This window comes from Micromys minutus, assembly GCF_963924665.1.
Source record: "Micromys minutus genome assembly, chromosome: 2".
In the NCBI taxonomy this organism is placed as follows: Eukaryota; Metazoa; Chordata; class Mammalia; order Rodentia; family Muridae; genus Micromys; species Micromys minutus.
The window spans coordinates 20,246,588-20,266,831 of record NC_137971.1 but is presented as its reverse complement, the minus strand read 5'-3'; the positions used below and the strand labels follow the sequence as shown (position 1 = coordinate 20,266,831).

Below are 20,244 nucleotides of genomic sequence, written 5' to 3'. Positions count from 1 at the left end.
ACAGGAATTCCACATTCAAACAGTTGCGCGTGGACATGCAGTGTGATGTACTTCAAGAAATATTTAATCAGTGCCCTTTCCTCAGAGTACACGAGACAGTCAGTGCTAGCCAGTGCTAGCCAGCTGGCCTCCTGATACTCTATGACACAGAGGGAGCCCCATCCAAGTTCACTTTCCATCCATCTATTTTTGAATCCTTTTAACACTTGATGAGAGAGAAAGAGAACAAACAACAGAAGAGGCAGGAGGGCAAGCAGACAGAGTCTAACCCCGCAAAACTGCCACAGAGCCTGCAAGCTTAGGAGCAGAAGCTCTTTAGCACTTTGTCATGAGACTCAAACACTCTTACCACATTATTAGTCTATGAATTCTACGATCTGGCATACTGAGACATTTATGGACAAAAACTAGGGAGACAGAAGAGGCTGTGCTGAGAGCGTTAGATAGAAGGATCCAGGATTCGAGTGCTGTGGCACTCGTGAGGAGAGAGAGGGTAGAGAAGCCCAAAGAACAAGTGAGCCGCTTCAAACGGGTTCTGAGAGAGACAGTGTAGAAGACACACAAGCATTCCTAGTTTCTTGCCTTGGCTGGATAACACGGCTGCAAAAGGTAAGTTTCTCTGTTCTTCTGGCTTTCGGGATCAGAGGTAACCTGGGGGCCTAGCCTGGGAGGCCTCACTGCATCTGGGAACGAGGCCCATGTCCCCAGTGTGGGATTCTCACCACGGTTACCGGCATCTTTGTGATTGTCAAAGAATAGCTTGGGAGGGTCAGGAGGAGGAGCAGGGGGTGGTTTTCCTGTGCTGGCTGTGGCTGTGCCAGGGACAAGGCTGGGAGCTGGTGCCTGGGTGCCTGCAGCCTCCGAGGGAGTGTCTTGGGCTGAGTCACGTGCAACAGGAGAGTAGTATTCTGATGTTGCCCGGCAAACGTTATTGGATAAACACGGGACATATAAGCTGCTGACCCGTTTATTCCCTGTGGCCTCAGGACGTGGGTTAGAGCTCACACTCTTACTGTACACTAATCTGGAGGCTACATAGCGTTGCTGGGGTTGGGAGGACACATCAGGGCCCCTGGATCCCAAAAGCAATGAACCAGGACACGGTGCATTTTGGGGAGCCAATCTAGTTCCCAGGGGAACAGATACGGGCAGAGGCAGTGAGGGGTTTCGTTGGCTGTGGGTGCTGGGTGGGATGTAGGGCTTTGGTGAGCTCATGTAAAGGGAGTCCTTGTAGTTGCAGTGGACGGTGGGGGGCTGCCATGCAAAGCGGTCCTCCTGAGGGAAAGGAAGGCATGGGGGAGACAGAACCTTTAGTAGTGGTTTCAAGGTAGACATCAGAACAGAAAGAAAGAAAGGGGAGGGGATGGAGAGAAGAGCCATTAGACACAACAGCAGCACAGCATGATAAAAAACAAACACCTCTGCACAGAACTGTAAACAAATCCTTCTGGGGCTCACAGCTGTGGTCTGGGCAGTTCTGAGGACTGACTCACTTACCTGCAGGGCCGGCCTGACTTAGGCCAGGGAGGCGGAGCCAGCTCCATCACCAACACTTGCTCACCTGCATCCTGACTCTGGGCCCATGGACCAATGGAGAGAAGTCCTGAGCTGAGTCCTCTTTCCTTCCCAACCATTCCCCCCCCCCCCCCCAAGGACTTTTCTGTTGAAGCCTTTAGCTTTAAAAGTTTAAGTTCACTAGACTTGTCTGAATTGCTGTCATTCTTTCTCTCTAGGAAAAGGAGAAATAGAAGGCCCTTCTGTATGTATTCACAGCAGGCATATGTCTTCCTTCAGGCCCTGGTTCCTTTCTCGATTCCACAAGCATACAGAGCTCGCTTAGGGGAGGGCATTAAAAACTTTGAGTCCATGTGTACCCTTCTCTCAGAAGAAATAACAGAATGATAGAATTAATCACTAAGAACGTAGCTGAAGGATGTGGCTCAGTTTGCCTAGCATGTTTACAGCTCTAAGTTCAATCCCCTGAACAAATAGGACACAGGAGACAGTCATGAGATTAAAAATATGCAGTCTCCACTTTCTGAAGCACATGAACCTAAGGGGTTGGGGTGAGTCTGGTTTATTCAGCCAGTACACCACTATGCACAGACAACCATTTTTTATACCTGGGTGGTCAACTTTAGTCACACCATAAGAACAGAGCTCTGGTAGCAGGCTCAGAGTTACAGAGTTGAAACTCATCCCTCATTCCTTTCTGTTCAACCATCTTCCACAGGTCTCAGTGGGGCAGAGGGGTAGGAGGCCAGCTGGCTCTCTAGCCTGATCCTCCTCAGCCAACCTGTGGCTCACCAGAACCAATGTTCCCAGACTTTGCTCACTGGCCCTGATCTTCAGATTTCACGATGAGAACAAAACTGGAACCCTCCTCTAATTAATTGCTGCGACAGAGACTAGAAGTTGGTGAACATGTGGCAGATCTGTTGCGACCAAAAACTAGGTGGAGACTGGGAAGACGGCTCCATGAGTGAGAGCACCCACTATGCAAGTGTGAGGACCTGAGTTCAAATCCCAAGGACCCAAAGAAAATGCTTGGAGAGACTGTACATTCCTGTAACCCTAACAAAGTGTGGCACAGACAGGGGGACCCCAGGTTTCACTGGCCAGCTGGCCTGGCTGAAACAGGGAACTTGTGATTCAGTGAAAAACCCTGTCTTCAGATTTTTGTCCATCTGCAAGACAACTGAGAAAAGTACCTCATAACTTTCTTTCATCTTTGTACAGGCACACGTGCTTTGTATGAGCGGATCTGCATGCTCACATGCACGTAACTGCCCACACTGAGGCCAGTTTAATTTTACTTCTATACTTTGTAGATGTATGGGAAAGGGGGCGGGGGGACATTAGACAGGGGACTAGGTAAGAAAGTGAAAAAGGCTTGTTGGGGGGGGGGGGAGATCTGGATTAGACTGTCATCCAGAAACAGCCAACAGCCTATACTGTAAACACAAGTTTAAAATGACAGTCAGTCTGGGTAGAGAGGCAACTGTTTGGGTGTTCTCAGCCAGTTATGTGTCTAATTCACTACATCCACAGTAGTTCCATTGAAGCGTGGCCATTTTTAGCAGTCCCAAATCTCCAACAAAGAGCCCCTCTAGTATATAGCAAGAGCAGAAGCTGTGTCACATTAGCTCTTCGGTTTGACGAGCGTGGAGTAAGTGCTAGAACACTTTGTAGTCTGACAGTCCCCAGAAAAGACAAGCAAACTAGCTGCCACCATTAGGACTGTCAAGTAAACTTCCAGGGCTAATGAGAAACAAGCAGAAAGCCATTTTGTATTGACCCAGGCTCACTTTGACTTTACACCAGAGTCTCTTGCATGTGACGACTTCTTGTTCAAAGCTAGAAATCTGTTTCCATGACTTTTAAACTGAATCAGCCATGGCCACGTATGGTTCCAGGACTCCATGACATCGGGCAGAAGTTTTCCTAGGGTTGTAACCTTACAGAGACGACACTTCCCCAGAGTGTCCACAACACACACAGAGTCAGGGGACTTCCTGTCCTGAGCTTCTTTGAACTCTAAAGAAAGAGCTGCAGCTGGACACAAAGCTTTTTGCTTGGCTTTAGGTGCTGCAGCATACCCTGCTCACTGTCCACAAATTAAATTTAACTGTCTTTTTAGAAAAGTGTGTCTGTGGGAGAGAGACTCTTCTTAGAAAATGTGGTGTGTTCATAGTTTCTATTTGGAAAACTTCCAAGTCTCATGTCTACTGATGACATCACAGAAAGGGACACTGTGGTTCCCTGGTCATGGGAACTGGAGGAGGGTTGGGAGGAGTAAGCCCAGGCAGGCAGGACATAGGATTTCCACCTAACCCATCCATCTTCTGGAACATACTGAGTCATTAAGGGAAGATGTTTTGCCAACAGATCCATAAACTCTACAGGGCCAGAACAAAGACAAGAAGCTGCCCTGCCCGCCTCCCTTTACTGAAGCCAGTGTATAGTTATATAATGACAGCAAGCACCACAGAGCTGAGGAGTCATGTTTACTTTCAGAAAAGAGATCTGCAAAGTAACGCAAGACATAAAGTTCTTGACATTCAAATGGCAAATCTAACACTGAATGTGCAGAACACATTTTCTTTGTCAGCTGTTTGCCTGACTCCCTGGAGACAGTGCAGGAAACGGGAAGTTGAGTAACAAACTGATCACTACATGTGCTAGTGGACAGATCACAGGATGCTCAACTTTACTATAATGCTCCCCTTATGAACTCCCTGAGGGCAGCATTCCGCACACTGGTCTCAGCACAAGGGCTCAATCAAGTCGTGTTAAACAGATTCATCTTTACCTCCCATGTGCTATTTATTTGTAGGCAAGGGTTTCACCCCTGATATACAACCCCAGCCTGGCACTTGCTTTCTCTGTGTTCACAAAACCAAGAGGCATTGGAGGGTTAGCCTTTGGGCTAAGCCACTGATAGTGAAAGACAGTGTACGTCACAGCCTGCTTTGACTGGATGCCGGCCCTGTTCTAATCTGCGTAGAGCAGTAGTATCCATCCTTGGGATGGCTGCCAAGGAAGTGCTAATACCACAGACAGCATGTTATACACTCAAAAAGCTTTCACAAACGGGAAAATTTTGACAAGCCATTTAACAGACAAGTGACCTCCAGGAAGCCAGGCCTATACACAGTGCCTGGCTCTAACCAGGGCCTACGAGTACAGAGCTGAAAGTCGAGAGGGAAGTCATGGCAGAAGGCAGAAAGGCTTAATGTAGCTGCTCAACAACAAGACAGACGAGTGACAAACCGCAGGCTAGGGAGACCAGTCTACACAGAGAGAAGATACCATCCGATTTCCTTGTACGCTCTAGGAGCACTTCAGAAGGAAGTAGAGGAGTTAGAGCATCCAGGGATCTGTTGAGCATCAGCACCCCCTATAAGGAAGATGGCTCTGTTCTGTGTAAGTGGCTCCTCTTTATAAAACATCCTCATATACCAGTGGAATGATAGGATCTATTCCTTTTATCAAAATAGCAAAGTATATTGAGAAAAAAAAAAAAAAAAGAAAGGTAGAAAACCACCTAGGAGCAACAACCAAAGAAAAATCAATCCTACACCAAACTGTATAGCTCTAGAGGACTGTCTCCCCTGAGAGCGCTATCAGCACCTAACCCCTCTGAGCTTCCAAGAGCAGATGAGGATGTGCCTATTCAGTGTGGTATGGCTGTATGTGTGTGTGTGTGTGTGTGTGAGAGAGAGAGAGAGAGAGAGAGAGAGAGAGAGAGAGAGAGAGAGAGAGAGAGAGAGAGAGAGAGATATGTGGGGGGGGGGTTCTATAGCAGAGCAGACCTGGACTGTGAATCCAGCATATGCTGTCCCTCTGACTGCTGTCCTCAGGCCCTTGGGCTATATGGATTGATGGTCCAGCCACAGATAGCTGATGTTAGCCTGTCAACAGTACAGTCACTCCAACTCTGAAAGTCTCAGCTTTAGAAACTTAGTGAGATAAACACCTGAATGTTATGCTCTAAACAGTTTCTTAAAAATAAACTCAGACTTTCTCCTACCTGTTCAAGGATAAATACATGCCTTCTTTTAGAACCCTTCTATGTGTGTATGAGGCCTAGAGAACAGCAGGCCCATTTCCAACACCCACACAGACCAGCCTCATCTCATTCCCTTGCTCTCACTGACACCCCACTCTCCTCCTAAGAAAGCTATTCCAGAGCCCATCAGAGTCTAGACCCTGATCCACAATCCAGCTGGAAGGCACAAGTTTGGGCTGCCAACTTAAGAACAGACACCGCCAAGCAGTCTCCACCCATCTGAGCGCACACACCTACCTGGGGCTTGTCAGCAGAAGAAAGGCTGGGATGCACACTTCTATAGCCCTTGGCAGCAAGTGGGGAGGGCTGGGCGTTGCCATTGGCATCGGCACTGGAAGAAAGTTTCCATTCATCTGAGGCGAGAAAAACACAAACAAACCTCATTACTCACAGGTAACACCCACTGGCTTCCCAATATTTCCAGGGTCCCTGGTGCCCCAAAGAATTGAAGATAAGAACGCAAGAAAAGCCATACCTGCTGAAGGGTCCTCTGGCTCCAGGCCTGTGCGAGGAGCAAGAAGGATAAAAACAAAGAGGGAAAAACAGAACCGGTTACGTTTAAGGGAAGCAAGCATGAGACACACTGACCGATGAAAATCAGCGGCCCTCATCTGACACAAAACTCCCTCAGTCAAGAAGGCCCAATTACCATAGGAACTCACTTGAGACCATGATGTGTTCACAGGCGCTGACCTTTGAGAACACAAGACTACATTCACAGGAATGAAGAAACAATTGTTCCTTGACATTCTTACTTTACAGACTGCAAGGCAACAGAACTCTCTGCTGTCCAATCCCCACCCCCAAGCCTGCTGCAGGCTCGGAAGGACTGCGCCTCAGCAGGCTGGATTAATGGGCCCCAGAGGCTGGCTGGAAGAAGCAGCAGGTTTTTGTTTGGTGGGTTTTGTTTATTTGTCTGTTTGGATCCAAGTGTCTCCGTCACACTAAACGAAAGGACAAGAAATTCACAACATGGGCTGGAGAGATAGCTCAGCAGTTAAGAGGGTTTTGCTACACAATCATGGTGAGCAAAGTTCAGATCCCAGTACCCACATAACGAGTCAGGAATCCCACAAATGCCTGTAACTCCAGCTCCAAGAGATCTGATGCCCTGCCCTCTTCTGGCCTCTGCCAAAGGGAGGCTAGGTGGGGCGGGGGAGGGGGGATAAGCATACACAAGCAAATAAATCTAATAAAAAATTTTAATAAGAATAAAACCCACACCTGATTTGATTTTACAAGACAGATGCCAGTCAAAACCTCAGTGTGCCAAAAAATATAATAGGCTACATGTATGAAGTTATGTGAAACACAAATAAATCTCATGTTTAGGCTTGGGCTCCTTCCATAACATACTCCACCATTTAGGAAGCAAACACTCCAAAATCTGAAATACCTCCGATCTCAAGTGCCTCAAATAAGACCCAGTAAATCTGCATGTGACTGAGCACCACAGCAAGGAACAGGCACAGATAACTGGGAAAGGAACACCCTTATTTATGGGCATGAAATTTTGAATTCCATACAGCTTTCATGTAGCATGTAATATCACTCTTGGGGGCTGGAGAGATGGCTCAGTGGTTAAGAGCACTGCCTGCTCCCCCAGAGGTCCTGAGTTGAATTCCCAGCAACCACATGGTGGCTCACAACTATCTGTAGTAGAATCCCTCTTCCAGTGTGCCTGAAGACAGCAACCGTGTACTCATGTACATAAAATAAATAAATCGTTTTTTAAAAAGCACTTTTCTTCGCATTTTTCTACCAGCCATTTAAAACACAAAGTCACTTAGCTATCAGGCTTGATTTTGCTCACAGTTTGGCCACCCCTACTCTAACCAGAACTCCTTTTCACACTCCTGCAGACACGAGCAGGGAGCCTACACTGAAGTCTCTGAAGTCCAAGCTTTCAGTGACTTTCCAGATGCCAAGTTAGGATGTGCAAACATTTATTAAGGACCTTCCAGGTGCCAGACACAGTTACACTTTATATCTATTTACTATTTAATTAAACGTTCACTGTACTTCATGGACGAGAAAACAGAAAGGCCAAATGATTTGCCCAGAGCTGAAAGCCTTACACAGAAAGGGACAAAGCAGTACAGTACCCTGACCAACACCTGTGGCTGCCAACTGCACCATAGCCAGGGAGATGTTGGAGACTAGAGGGCATCAGAGCAAAAGGGAAGGCGGCCCGCATCCCACAGATGGTGTGGTCTAGCTGTACTAGTCAGGGAGAAGTCTTGGTAGATCCAAATTAATGAGACTCGGCATTTATGATCCAGTAAGAAATGGAGACACAAGAGTCTGCATTTCTAACAGTTCCCAGAGATGCTGATAGCACCAGTCCACAAAGTATGCACTCTAACAACTGACAGAAGGTACAGTAAAAAAAAAAACAACAAAACACCCTTATTTTAGGACACTCCCAAGGCTCAGGGATCAGCATCTCATAAGAGGAAGCAGAAAACTTCTAAGAGCCAGAGGTCATGGGTGATTACAAGAAAACAAGAGTTTTCCTGACTAACTAACAGAACGACTGCATATCATGAACTCGTGGCGAATCTAAAACCATTCACAAGACCCTGACCCAAGCTAAAGACAGGGAAAATCTAAGTTCAGAGTATGGGGGCGGGGGTGTGATTAAGTTCAGGGGTTACTCAGCTCTCTTCAAGGGTGTGACCTGAGGTGGGATGACCGAACCACTGGGTGGGAGGGGAGGAGGGGAGTGGACCTACCAGGAAGTGGGAAAGTGAAGATAATCAAAATAGACTGTAGAATAGTCTCGAAGAATTAATACATATATCATCTTTAAAACAACCCAGTGGGGAGCACGACAGCTTACTGTCACATCCCCAAAGTGCAGTTTTAAGGTGATCCAGTTATCTACACTCTTTTAGCAGTGTCCCAGCACATCTCTGCCACCTCCTAATAGACAGTTCAGTCTGTCTTCTCCAACAGCCACCGCACCGAACTCTCCCGGGTCCTGGGTTTCATTAATGTTACTGTTACAGCATTGAACTGGCTTGTGTAACCCGAGTGAGTACGTCAACCACACCAAAGCTCACATTTATCTGTAATCCCTCCCTGATGTCCTCCGCCCAAGGTTGCCAAAGAATCTGGGAGTAGGCATGTGAAGGTGACCACATTTAATACTCACTGCTAGCCCCATGCCTCGCCCAGGGAGCTTCATGTACCCAGCCAACCTTAGAACTCTAGAGACATTCTGTGACAAAGGCCTGTCACCCTCTTCTCTCAGTCCCAAGTTGCTATTTCCAGATACCCTTTGTCAGGCCACTTTTCGAGTGCATTCTGTTTATATATACACCAAACAGTAAACAGTAGATAGGCTTCAAGCGAGGGGCTCCTTAGTGACAGAGGTAAATGTAGCACACAAACTTGGGGACACATTCTTTTGCCCACTTTTTTCCTATTGGGTTGGTTCTATTCGAGTCACACTGAAAAACAGACAGTCATGGAAATCAAAGAGTGGCCTTCTAAAGCTACAGGCACTATGAGGAAGCCATCCTCATACCAATGGCTGGCCTCCCATGAGTTCAAACTCTCTACCTTGTCGACTATGCATCCTCATCTGCAAAACAGACAGTCTCTTTGCTGAGTCACAGGACTAAGTCAACCACAGGGACTGGAGCGATGGCTCAGTGGTTAGAGCACTTGTCGCGCTTGTTGAGGACCCAGGCTCGATTCCTAACTAGTCAAGTTTCCTTTAAAACTATGTGACCCCTGATGGTTCACAACCATCCATGACTCCAGTTCCAGGAAATCTAATGTCTTTCTCTGACCTCTGCAGGCACTGTGCACATGTACACTACACATATATGTGTGGAGGCAAAACATTCATATACATAAAATAAATCTGAAAATATCCAAATATACGGAATTTATAATATATGGGTTTTATAAAACTGGAGTCCAAAACACAGGGAGAAAAATCCCCAGATATAAATTATAGGGTGTGTGTGTATGGGTTTGTGTGTGTGTGTGTGTGTGTGTGTGTGTGTGTGTGTGTTATTATGGTTTTGGTTTTTGTATGTTCCAAATCAATGTATGAAATATATACATATACTCATGGGTACATTTGCCTGTGTGTATGCATGTGGAAGCCAGAGGTCAACAACTCAATATATTTCCTCAGTCTCTATCCCTCTTGTTTTTCGAAACAAGGTCTCTCAGTGAGCTTGGGACTCACTGGAAGCCCCAGGTTCTCCCATCTCTCCCAGCATGGGGTTATAGACACAAACAACTATGTGGGGCTCTTACATGGTGCCGGGGATCCTTTATTTGAACAGGAAGCACACACAGACCCATCTCCACAGTTGTATTTGCTTTTGAAACAGGGTCCTACTACATGACCTTGGCTGATGTGGTATTTGGTGTGTAGCCCAGGCTGGCCTCAAACTCTCAGCAATCCTCCTGCTTCTGCCTTGTTAGTGGTGAGATTACAGATATACAGCACCACATGTAGCTCAAAACATAGGAAAATCCACAAAGACATAGGTTACAGTATGTGATCCCTCCATTTAGTAAATGCAAAGCCATCCTGTCCTTGGGGAATGACTCAGTCCAGATCTCCAGAACAATCGCTGTGTTCCAAAGGTTGGTTCCTTATGAGGGAGAGCGTACCTCTGGTAGGTTGTCAGCCCTCATCCATTATCCCCTCCTTTGAATCCGGAGGGCTGGTAGCAGCCCAGGGCCAATTATAGCTGAGTGCACAAGGTGAAGTTTTACATACATAGTCATCAATTACTGACTCCTGATGGAAGACATTGTCAAAATGCTTCCTCCAATAAAACGGAAGTCTGGCTGGTAGACAGATCTGCAGGCTGAAAATACTGTCTTTCTGTTAAAAAAAAAAAAACATAGTCTGCTGCGGCTTTTGTCATACCTGCTCTTCATGGATTTCTCTGCCCCATGGCTAGAAGCCTCCAGATATCAACTGTTATCATGTGTCTTTTCTACCTTTATCTTTGGTTTCTTGCTCACTTTTCATTTAAATGGTTTATCTTGGGACCTTAGGGATACTTTTCACCGAGTCAGACTCAGTATGGTCTGGAAAATGCTCTGAGGTAGATGATGTGCTCAAAGCGGGTCTGTGCACATCCCAAATCTTACTTGTACTTTTCTATTTATGATATCCAGTGGAGAATGTAACGTCATGAATAAAAAGCTTTGGTCCTTGAAGGAAAGGCCATCCAGAGACCACCCCACCTTGGGATCCATCCAATCTGCAGACACCAAACCATGACACTATTTGCTGATACCAAGAAGTGTTCACAGACAGGAGCCTAGTTTGGCTGTCCTCTGAGAGGCTCTGCCAGTACCTGACTAAGACAGATGCAGATACTCACAGCCAACCATGGGCCTGAGCCTGGGGACCCCAAAGGAAGACTTAGGGGAAGGACTGAAGGAGCTGAAGGGTTTGAAACCCCATACGAAGAACATTATCAACTAACCGCTCCCCTCCCCCAGCTACGAGGGACTAAAGCACCAACTAAAGATGGATGGTCCATGGCTCCAGCTGCATATGTGTTGGAGGACTGCTTATCTGGCATCAGTGGGATGGGAGGCCCTTGGTCTTGTGGAACCTTGTTGCCCCAGCATAAGGGGATGCTAGAGCAGTGAGCTGGGAGTGGGTGGGTGGATGGGGGAGCACCCACATAGAGGCAAATGAGAGGGGGAAATGGGGTGGGGAGTTTGAGGAGGGGAAACTTGGAAGGAGGACAACAATTAAAATGTAAAATAAAATAATAAATTTTAAAAAAAGAAAAGGTTTGGTTTTTATCCTGGGCTTCTGGAGATAACCACAAAGTCCCTGGAATGCTATATCAAATAGGAAGGTCTTATTTACCTGACGTCTTGAAGAACAGCATTATGATTTAGATCAGGGCTTTGAGTCAGCAAGAGCTTCACTGCCTACTAGTGTAGAGATGAGTCTTTGAGGACGATAATGGTGCAATGCCTGATTTTAATCTCTATCCTTTCCCTGAAGTAAACAAACTGGACCATTCTAGCATCACCACTAAGCCTGGGGTGTTTTGAGGAGTACCCTAAATTTGCATCTGAGTGTCAGAAGGGATGGGGGTATCTGAAGAGGCCCTTTCCTCTAACTTCAGTTGACCCTAATTCTTACACACATACTCATAAAAGCCACTGATTTCAGACGGGGCCACACAGAGAAGCCCTGCCTCAAAAACAAAGCAAGCAAAACAAAACACTGGTTTCATGGGAAAAGAGCATCTCACTCCTGAGACTTTTGGCACTGCCAATCAGGAGAGCAAACGAGAGAAACACAAAAAAGGAAATGAGTTGATTGTGGCTGCAAGAGTCATTCTGTCTGAGGACAGCAACAGCCAATGCTGGCGCCAACCCAATGAACACAACACCTAGATTACCAGGAGCTCCTCACCGAGAGCCTGGAGCCTGAGTTAGGGCCCAGTATCTAGGGTAACAAGTTAAACGGTCTCCAGATCACACCAGAGAGGAACTGGGCAATTCACCCACCACCTCTGCAGACCTCTTAACTGCTCTTCCAAGACTAAAAAGAAAACCACTGGTCTAGGGCACTGGTAGGGTTGCTCGGAATTGACAGGGCAAATGCAGACATGGCTGGGTGATAAGAGCAGGAAACACGGATAAAATAATGAGGCTCCTCCCAGGCAAAGGGAGTCAATACTAAAATCATTTTCACTCTTCTCAAAATGATTCTAGTCTCAAGGTCCAGAGTCCATCAGAGATGAGTTGTTGATCGGGGGCCTGAGGTTCAGCTACCACTCAAAGGCAGGACTTTGGGGGAAGAGAAATGGTTCAGTGGTTAAAGTCCTTACTGCTCTTTCAAAGAGCCCCAACCCAGTCCTAAGCACCTGCCTTGAGCTGGGGAGCACCTTGCAACCACCTGTTAATTCCAGGCCCAACAGAATGTGTCACCTCTGTTCGCCACAGATGCCTGCACTTGGGTATACACACCTACAGAGAGACACACACCTACACAGAGACATACACACACATATATTTATCATTTAAATTATATTTTTCAAGCAGGAGCCTGAACAGTAGGTTGAAATTGGGCGTCTTTAAAGGCCCTGGCTTTTTTTCCTCAGGTTTCATGCTCACACATGCTTTTCAGCTTGGTAGTAGCAATCTACGGAAGAGGATGTCTCCATTCTCCTAAAGTTCATGCCTGTGCACAAGACTCCTGTATCTACACTGCAGGTTTTACTTTCCAAACGCTTCCTAGAAATTTCCTCTGGAAGTCCTTCTCTTACCAGAAATCTCAACAAAGTCAAAAATGAAATTAATCACCCCTTTCCTACAACCTTCACACAGATTCCTCCATCTACAGAAGCAGCTGCTCAGCCTGGAGCCCCCAAGTCTCACATGAATCCCTGTTACCGCATTCTCTCAGACCCTTTACCCTGCCCTCCATCCACACTGCCCTCTCGCCTGGCCCACAACCTCATGTCTTCCAACCAACAGGATGCAACCTTTCTGCTGGCCTCCTGACCCATGGTAACAGCAAGAGTTATCATGACAGGCCTGTGAGGAATGCTGGCCATGAAGGAGTGTGGTTGATGTCACCAACTCCAAAAGGATTCTGCCCAGTTCTTAGATGAGAAAACTGAAGCCATCTAAGGCTGATGAATTTGTCCATGTTCTATAGAGACAGTAAGTAAATGTTAACGCCAAGAGAGAGGGGACTCTGTGACCCACCAACTCTACGGCCTCTCATAAGAGAGGAAGTGAGAAGGACAAGATGATGCTTCTTCATCTGCATCAGCTATACACAAAATTCGGTAGCACGCTAGTTCCCTAGCAAGCACCACAGTGGAAAGCTCTGGTGTATCAGTGCCAGCTACAACCACTAGAGGGCGCTCAAGGCTCCCTCTCCATTGCCTAAGGATCGGCAGGCTGAGCTTGCCTGACTAGCTTTCCTCTTTGGAAATCTCTCTTCCCCACATACTCTCCAGCCTTGTGAAGAAATTATTTTGCCTTTCTTCTTGCCCGCATCTCTCCAAGAGAAGGGGATGATAAACTTCAGCGGGTCAGGAATCAAGTGTGGGCTTGATATAACCAAGAAGCCCTGTGTCTGCTGAGGTGCTGAGGATGGCTCGATCCTTTCCCCAGGCCTAAGAACAAAGATCTCCCTGGGGTTCTGTATCACTTGTGAGGAGCTGGTGTTCAAACCCTAGCCTGGCTTCATTCTCACGCATCTGCCTTGGTACCCATCATAGGTGGGTGACACAGGATGTCAAAAGACGTGAGTATTACTCATTTGTATACTATATAATTCTATCATGCCATAATGCCTGCCTCCCACTGTACCAAAAGTTGCAAGTCCTGTTTCCCTTACACTCTGATTCCAAGAAAATGCTAAACTTCCCAGTTTCAAGAGAAAAGAAACCCCCAATTTCAAATGTGGTCCCTGGGCCAGCCTCACAGCATGGACCCAAGAACTTGCCAGAAATACAAAGAAAAGACTCTATCTCAAACTGAGAAGTCTGACACTCTGGCCTGGGCCTGTCTTGTCTGTCGATTTGGGTTGCCTTTGATGCAGAGAGGATAAGAGCCCTATAGGGTGGTTAGAGACTGAACCACCCCAAGCTAGCAACCTGTGGAACTGCAAGTCAGCATTTCGCTATGGGAGAATAGACAGGCTGTAGAATGATCTCTGGGAAAGGTCAAAATAACCCCAATCCCAATCCTAATCTAAATGGTACCTCAGACCTGACAATTTATCCCATGCCAGCAGGCCTGTTAAAACCCCACATCTCTTCCTTGCTCATGACAATTCCGTGTAGCAGGTACCATCAATCCCATGACACAGAGAAGAACCTTGGGGTTGAGAGAGGAAATCAACTGTCCCAGAATGCCCAGCCATCAGGTGGAGGAGGGAGATAGGATATAAACAAAGATCTACCAGAATCCAGAGTCCCATCACCATGTGCTAAGCACTCTGGTTTCCCAGTCTATGGGGTCAGGCTGGGCATAGGTTCCATGGGTTTGACCTGGCTCTTGCTCACCACTGATCTTAGAAGTGCTCTTGTGATCCTCCCTGCCCCTGCAGCCTGGTCCCTACCCCACACCTGTGCCCCATGGTTTCCACACTCCCAGCAGCTACGCCTCGTAGCCACCTGTACCTCTGCCTCTGGCTTCTTCAGCCAGCCCTACCTGGCCAAGTCAGAGCTAGCTTCAGAAGTAGAACCTTAGGGACATCCAGTCACCATCTTATCCCATGCTGTCGCAGATGCTGAGCTGCCTATATTCACACGGCACAGTCTTCACAGTACTGGCTATATAACAGGGCTCTCTGCTCAGTCGAAGCAGAGGTCAGTAGGCTTCGCCCAAAGCACATGGCTATCTCTCTCAGAACAGGGCTTGACCTATCAATCACCACAGAAGGGACAGAAGTCACTATCCTGGGGTCCCTGGAGAAGAAAGATGTGGCTGATGAATTCATAACACCTCATCCCATCCTGCAGAACCACAAGGACAGCCACCCTCCCGTCTCCAACTCCCCCCCACCCCAGACTCCAGGGCAGCACACCTGACTTGCTTTCATGCTTCGGAGATTCCTGGGGGCTCACAGGGCTGCTGCTTGGGGTTTCCCTGTAGGAAGACGAGGCCCGAAGAGTCACTGTTCCTTTCCCAGTGCAGATTTTTGTAGGGTCCATGTCTGAAAAGGAATGATCCAAACAAAAGAGGTGAGTTAGACCCAAGACTTCTAAGGGAGTTGCAGGGTAGTCCGTTAGCAGAGGTTTCAGCAGGGGAATGAGATGAATTTGGTTATATCTCTGCCTACTCTTCAAACGTCTATGACCAATGAGAATTAATCTGTACGACGGTATACCAGCCCCATCACATTAGGAGCAGAGGCAAGGTAAGTTCTGAGTAAATGCATGAGTTACAGTGTCAGCTGAAATCATTTCCCAATGGAAGAAAGCTGGTTCATTCGTTCTATGAAATGAAGTTTGGGTTGCTAAGCAGACTTCTGGCCAGTTAGTAAGGCACGGTTCACAGAAGAGTTTGTGAAAGATCTCTCAAGCTGGCAGACCACACCTTCTCACATAGAAAGCAAGCGGGCAATGTGGCACATTGGGGATGGTCCGAAGAGAAAGGACCATCTTCATCTCTCGTTGGTCAACACCCTGAAGTAGGAGACAGAGGGAGGTGCTGTTCACAGTTGGGAGCTTTCACACTCCAGCCTAATGAGAGAACAGGAAAGTGGCCAGACAGGCTCGGTTCACGAGCAACAGTGTCCTCTGAACCTCTCTTTAATCTACACAGACTCCTCACTGCCCATAACAGAACCTGGACATCCTGAGGAAGACTCTCAAAGCAGTCATCTGAATCCAGGGCTACATGTCCCCAGTCCCTCCGTGGATGTCTTAAGTCACCGATAACACTCAGCCTATAGGAACAATATCTTTCATGTACAAACAGACATACTTCTGATAAGGTTTAAGGTATAAGTTGGGCACAGTAAAAGACTGGCAACAGTGGTTCTTATATAATGGTAGATTATAACATTGTAATAAAAGTTATTTCAACTTGTGCGTTGTTTCCACTTAATGTTTTTCACTTAGCATTTTTGACTGTAACTGGCCGTAACTAACTGGATCTGTGGCGAACAGAGAGGCCTGCTTGCTTTAGCAGGCCTGGTGTCCCTTCCTTCAGGAAAGTCAGTAATGAGGCAGGAGCTACTTCTCAGAGCACAGAGCCAAGTGTTTATGTGCAGCTGAGCTACGTCAGTTCCACACTTACTTCCGACATCCCCATACCTGCCAAACTGCTCACAATCCAGCTTCCTGACCTAAAATTACCACAATGAAGACAAGAATAGAGCTTGTAGTGTGTCTTCGGATGGGACTCAGCACCCTGCCCATGTCTATTTGGGGATGGGGGGTTGGGAGGCATTAATGAGAAGGCAAGCTTCCTTTTCCGCCTGCTTTTTATTCCTGCCCCAGCATCCCTCTTCCACGGGGAAGGAAACCACAAAACTCTCAACACACCACAGACCACATGGCAACCTCAGGGAGCATCTGACCCCATCAAGAGAGTAAATGACTGGCGTTATACAATTATTGGGAAAGCCACGGTCACAGGGGTGACTGGCAAACTGGCAAAACCACAGCTCTTCTGTATGCTCCACTTGTCCCACCTTGACAACACAAGAACTTTGTTTGAGTCCGAACCTCGAGGGGACTGTACACACCCACCTCGTGGAGAGGAGAGGCAGGAAGAGGCTCTGGGAAGTGGCCCTGAGTATCACACAGGGAACGACCATCCAACATCTCTGGGAGCTGCTTCACATTCAGCCTGACTCAGAGGTTCTCTGTGAGGCCAAGTTAACTCTCCCAGAACGGAGTATCGGAAGTTGCACGCCTCTTAGGAAGAGAGCCCCACTACAGAGTGAAGGTTCAGCCTCTGCACTAAGCCTTCTGAAGCCGGAAAGACAAGGCTGCAGCCTCGGGTTTCTCCCCTACTCCTCCCTGGCTTACACACTTACAGACAGACCACATGAACTACAAAACACACACACACACACACAGAGAGAGAGAGAGAGAGAGAGAGAGAGAGAGAGAGAGAGAGAGAGAGAAAGGAAGCAACTTAGGGAGAGGAAATGCCTTCTACACATGCAAGAATTAGGGCTCACAGTATGGTGTTAGGAGTGAAGAAGGAAAGAAACCATGCATGGTCCGACAATGAAAAGAAACAGCCCCAAAGAGAGATACCTGGAGGGAGTACTAGGCCTGAAGGGCTTTTCACTGTCTTCACGGGAATTATTTTAACAGCAGATATGGAGTGAGCGCGTAAAGGGTCGGCTGTTGAAAACACAAAAGGGTAAATGGTGTATCCAGAAACAACATTTGGGGAGACGCTCGGGCAAGTTGAGGAACTGTGCAGGGACAAGAGGAGGAAGCTGCCTACACCGGGAGAACAATGCAAAGGGCCGTGGATGCAGTCACTAAAAATAGCCTGCTTTCTCTCTCTGGGGTTCTGGACCAAGATGGCTTAAGCCTTTCTGTGGCCATCATTCAGATGGAGTTAGTTGATCCGCATGGATTGGCAGCCCCTGGCACAGAGAGCTTGCCAAGGCTGGACAGAGATGTACAGAGACACAGATGGTCTGGCAAGTAGAAGAAGGGGTACAATGTGAGTACAAGGTGTCCCTTGGGAATAGTGGGTCATCTGCTGTGCAGCCGGGGCTTTGAGGACAGGACTATGGCTGTAGGTGGAGTGCAGCTAAAAGAGGAATGCTCTTATAGATAGATTGCCTAGTCCTTCAGGCCTCAAAGCTGCTTCTCTCAAATCGTACCTTTTAGGATCCTGTGCATGCTCTGACAGTCAACATCCTCTGACCCCGAGCAAATCAGAACCCCTATCTGGTGGGAAGCAGATGGTATTGCTTAAGCCCACCCTTTGCTAGAAAAGAGGTGCCAAGTGTCCAAGTGGATGATGAAGGCTCTGGAATAGCACCCCAGCATAGAGTGCTGGATGCTGAGACCCCCATTCCTTCCTTGCCTGTCTAGACACCCATCTCAATGACAGGCACATCGCCAAACCTCTCTCACGCTTTCTCTTTAATAGCAGCAAGGAAAGAAAGATACACATGGGTACCATAGTGACCCCAACAGACTGTGCTCAGGGTGTCTCAGAGACACGGAACACAGAATGGCATGGGGTAGGTCTGTTTGGAAATAAAGAGACTTGGCTCAGCACCACGTGACTGGGAGGTTGGAAGGCAGGAAAATGGGAGACACCTCCAAGGTGGACAGCGCCCATCCTGCCACTGTTCCGGGAGGCACGCGGCACACACAGTATATGTCTGCAATAACTAATAACAGAGCAACTATTCTGCCTATACCTAGATGGAACGAACTCCTCCCAGGGTGATGGGATGGGAGCAGATCTGGGGTGCCATTTTCAGAGGAAGGAGTAAGAGGCTCAGCCAATCACTCAGTCACTTGCACATTTGTTCAAGTGCAGAGGCAGAGGCAGGAGCCCGGTTATCCTGGCTCGGAGTCTGCTGCAGGCCATTCCGACGACCTTGTTTCCTACCAAACGCCAGTCTGGCTAAGGCAGAGGGAAGCCATCACTACCTGCTGTGATGTACCCCACCACCCTGCATCCCCCCAAAATACCTTCTTTTAATAAAAGTCTCTTCTGTATCCAGATTGAGAGTGGAGCTGGCAGCCACAGGGTTTCAGAAGCCCCTCCCATGCTCTCATTTAAATACTGCCTTGAAGCCCTTCTCAGCCCTGCTAGCACAAGACAGCCAAGATGGCCCGAGACCCTAATAACATAGCCCACGTGAACTTACACACTGAATGGGGGAGGGCAGAAAGCCAGGGAGGTGGAGGACAGAAATGGCACTGAGTTCCTGTCCCCAGGGAGCTCGGCTTCGTGCCGTCCAGGCCTCTCATTCCCCAGCTCCTGCCCTCTGCCTCCTTGCTCCAGACAGTTCCTGCTGAGTGAACATCTTAACTTCTCCATGGGAATGTTTGGGTGCATCTGATGAAAATTACAGAGGCTAAATACGGCAAACCCTGAAATCATTCTTTGGGAGATGCATTCCTCTCTACTTCAATACCCCACGCGGAGACTCTGTGGTCCCTCAGTGACAGGGCAGAACACAGACAGATCACCGGAGTCACAGAAGCCCAGGATGGGACGCAGGAATCCACACTGAGGTCAAAGTGCCTCCCTCTGTAGGTAGAAAAGCTGCATCTGCAGAGATGGAACGGCCCTTGCCCATCTCTGTTCTTCACAGACACTGCGGGGACTATGTTTATCTAATTACTCCAACTTGCTTCCTGTCACCTCATACTGCAAGACGATGTCAGGTTGGGATCAGAGTGTCCTGGGCAAACGGGACCTCAAGAAGCGTCCTCTTCACTTTTTTTCTTTTAAGCGGATTTATTTTTAATTTATATATTGCAAAGGGGATTTAGTAAGTAGAAAAGTGAAAAGTTGTCAGTATCCAAAATGGGCTGCCAGGCTCTCAAACGTCTTCTTATATCAATAATTCAGTTCGCATTTCTATCTCCTATTTGGAAGAATTTTTTACAGTGCAAATATGAAGACCTAGAAGGCTGCTAAGTGGTAAAGTGCTGGTCCACATGTGCCAAGCTTTTCTTGAACACAAGGGGAGGAGCTAAAATTAATGGCACTGAAAAAACTTCATTCCCAGGATGTAGATGTGTTCGAATTGGTGACAGGCGAGGGTGGCATGTCATATACAGGCGATTCCAGGCCAGTGAGTACCATATGTACCAGACATAGACCCGCTATCTAACCTGTCACCCCAGCATCCCTGTTGTGAGAACATACGTCATCTCAGAGTTGAAAAACGTAGCCCTGGACCCATGAAGAGGAACACAGCTCAGGTCTTAGGAAGCCATGACAGGAACAAAGCCTAAGACCAGGCCAATGATATCTTTCCCAGCATGCCCTGTATCTTCCAGATATGCTTTCTGATACCCAGCCAGGCTTACCTTTGTCTGGCCCATGGCTGCCAGGTGCCAAGCCATTTACCACAGCTTTAGAGCTTCCAACATCGCATTCTGAAAGAAAGAGGATGGACAGAAGGCTTGTCACCATGCTTGCTCAACCATCAGAGTATGAGATAGGACAGAGCTAAAGCACTCAGCACTTCT

At 47.6% G+C, this 20,244-nt stretch overlaps 1 protein-coding gene across 50 annotated transcripts in view; it reads right to left on the bottom strand.

The window, feature by feature from the left end:
• SORBS1 (sorbin and SH3 domain containing 1) overlaps positions 1-20,244 on the bottom strand; it is a 217,814-nt gene that overhangs the window by 89,003 nt on the left and 108,567 nt on the right. For 17 of the 50 annotated variants that reach the window (XM_080912808.1, XM_080912798.1, XM_080912804.1 and 14 more), the window contains exons 4-8: positions 20,083-20,151; positions 17,320-17,409; positions 15,132-15,260; positions 6,048-6,074; positions 5,810-5,925 (exon numbers count right to left, since the gene is read on the bottom strand). In XM_080912808.1, the coding sequence (XP_080768934.1) occupies positions 5,810-5,925; positions 6,048-6,074; positions 15,132-15,260; positions 17,320-17,409; positions 20,083-20,151 (431 nt within the window). Of the gene's footprint in view, positions 1-582; positions 1,380-5,809; positions 5,926-6,047; positions 6,075-15,131; positions 15,261-17,319; positions 17,410-20,082; positions 20,152-20,244 lie in introns of those variants that run through there. The other 33 variants (XM_080912819.1, XM_080912821.1, XM_080912803.1 and 30 more) reach the window with 6 other exon arrangements.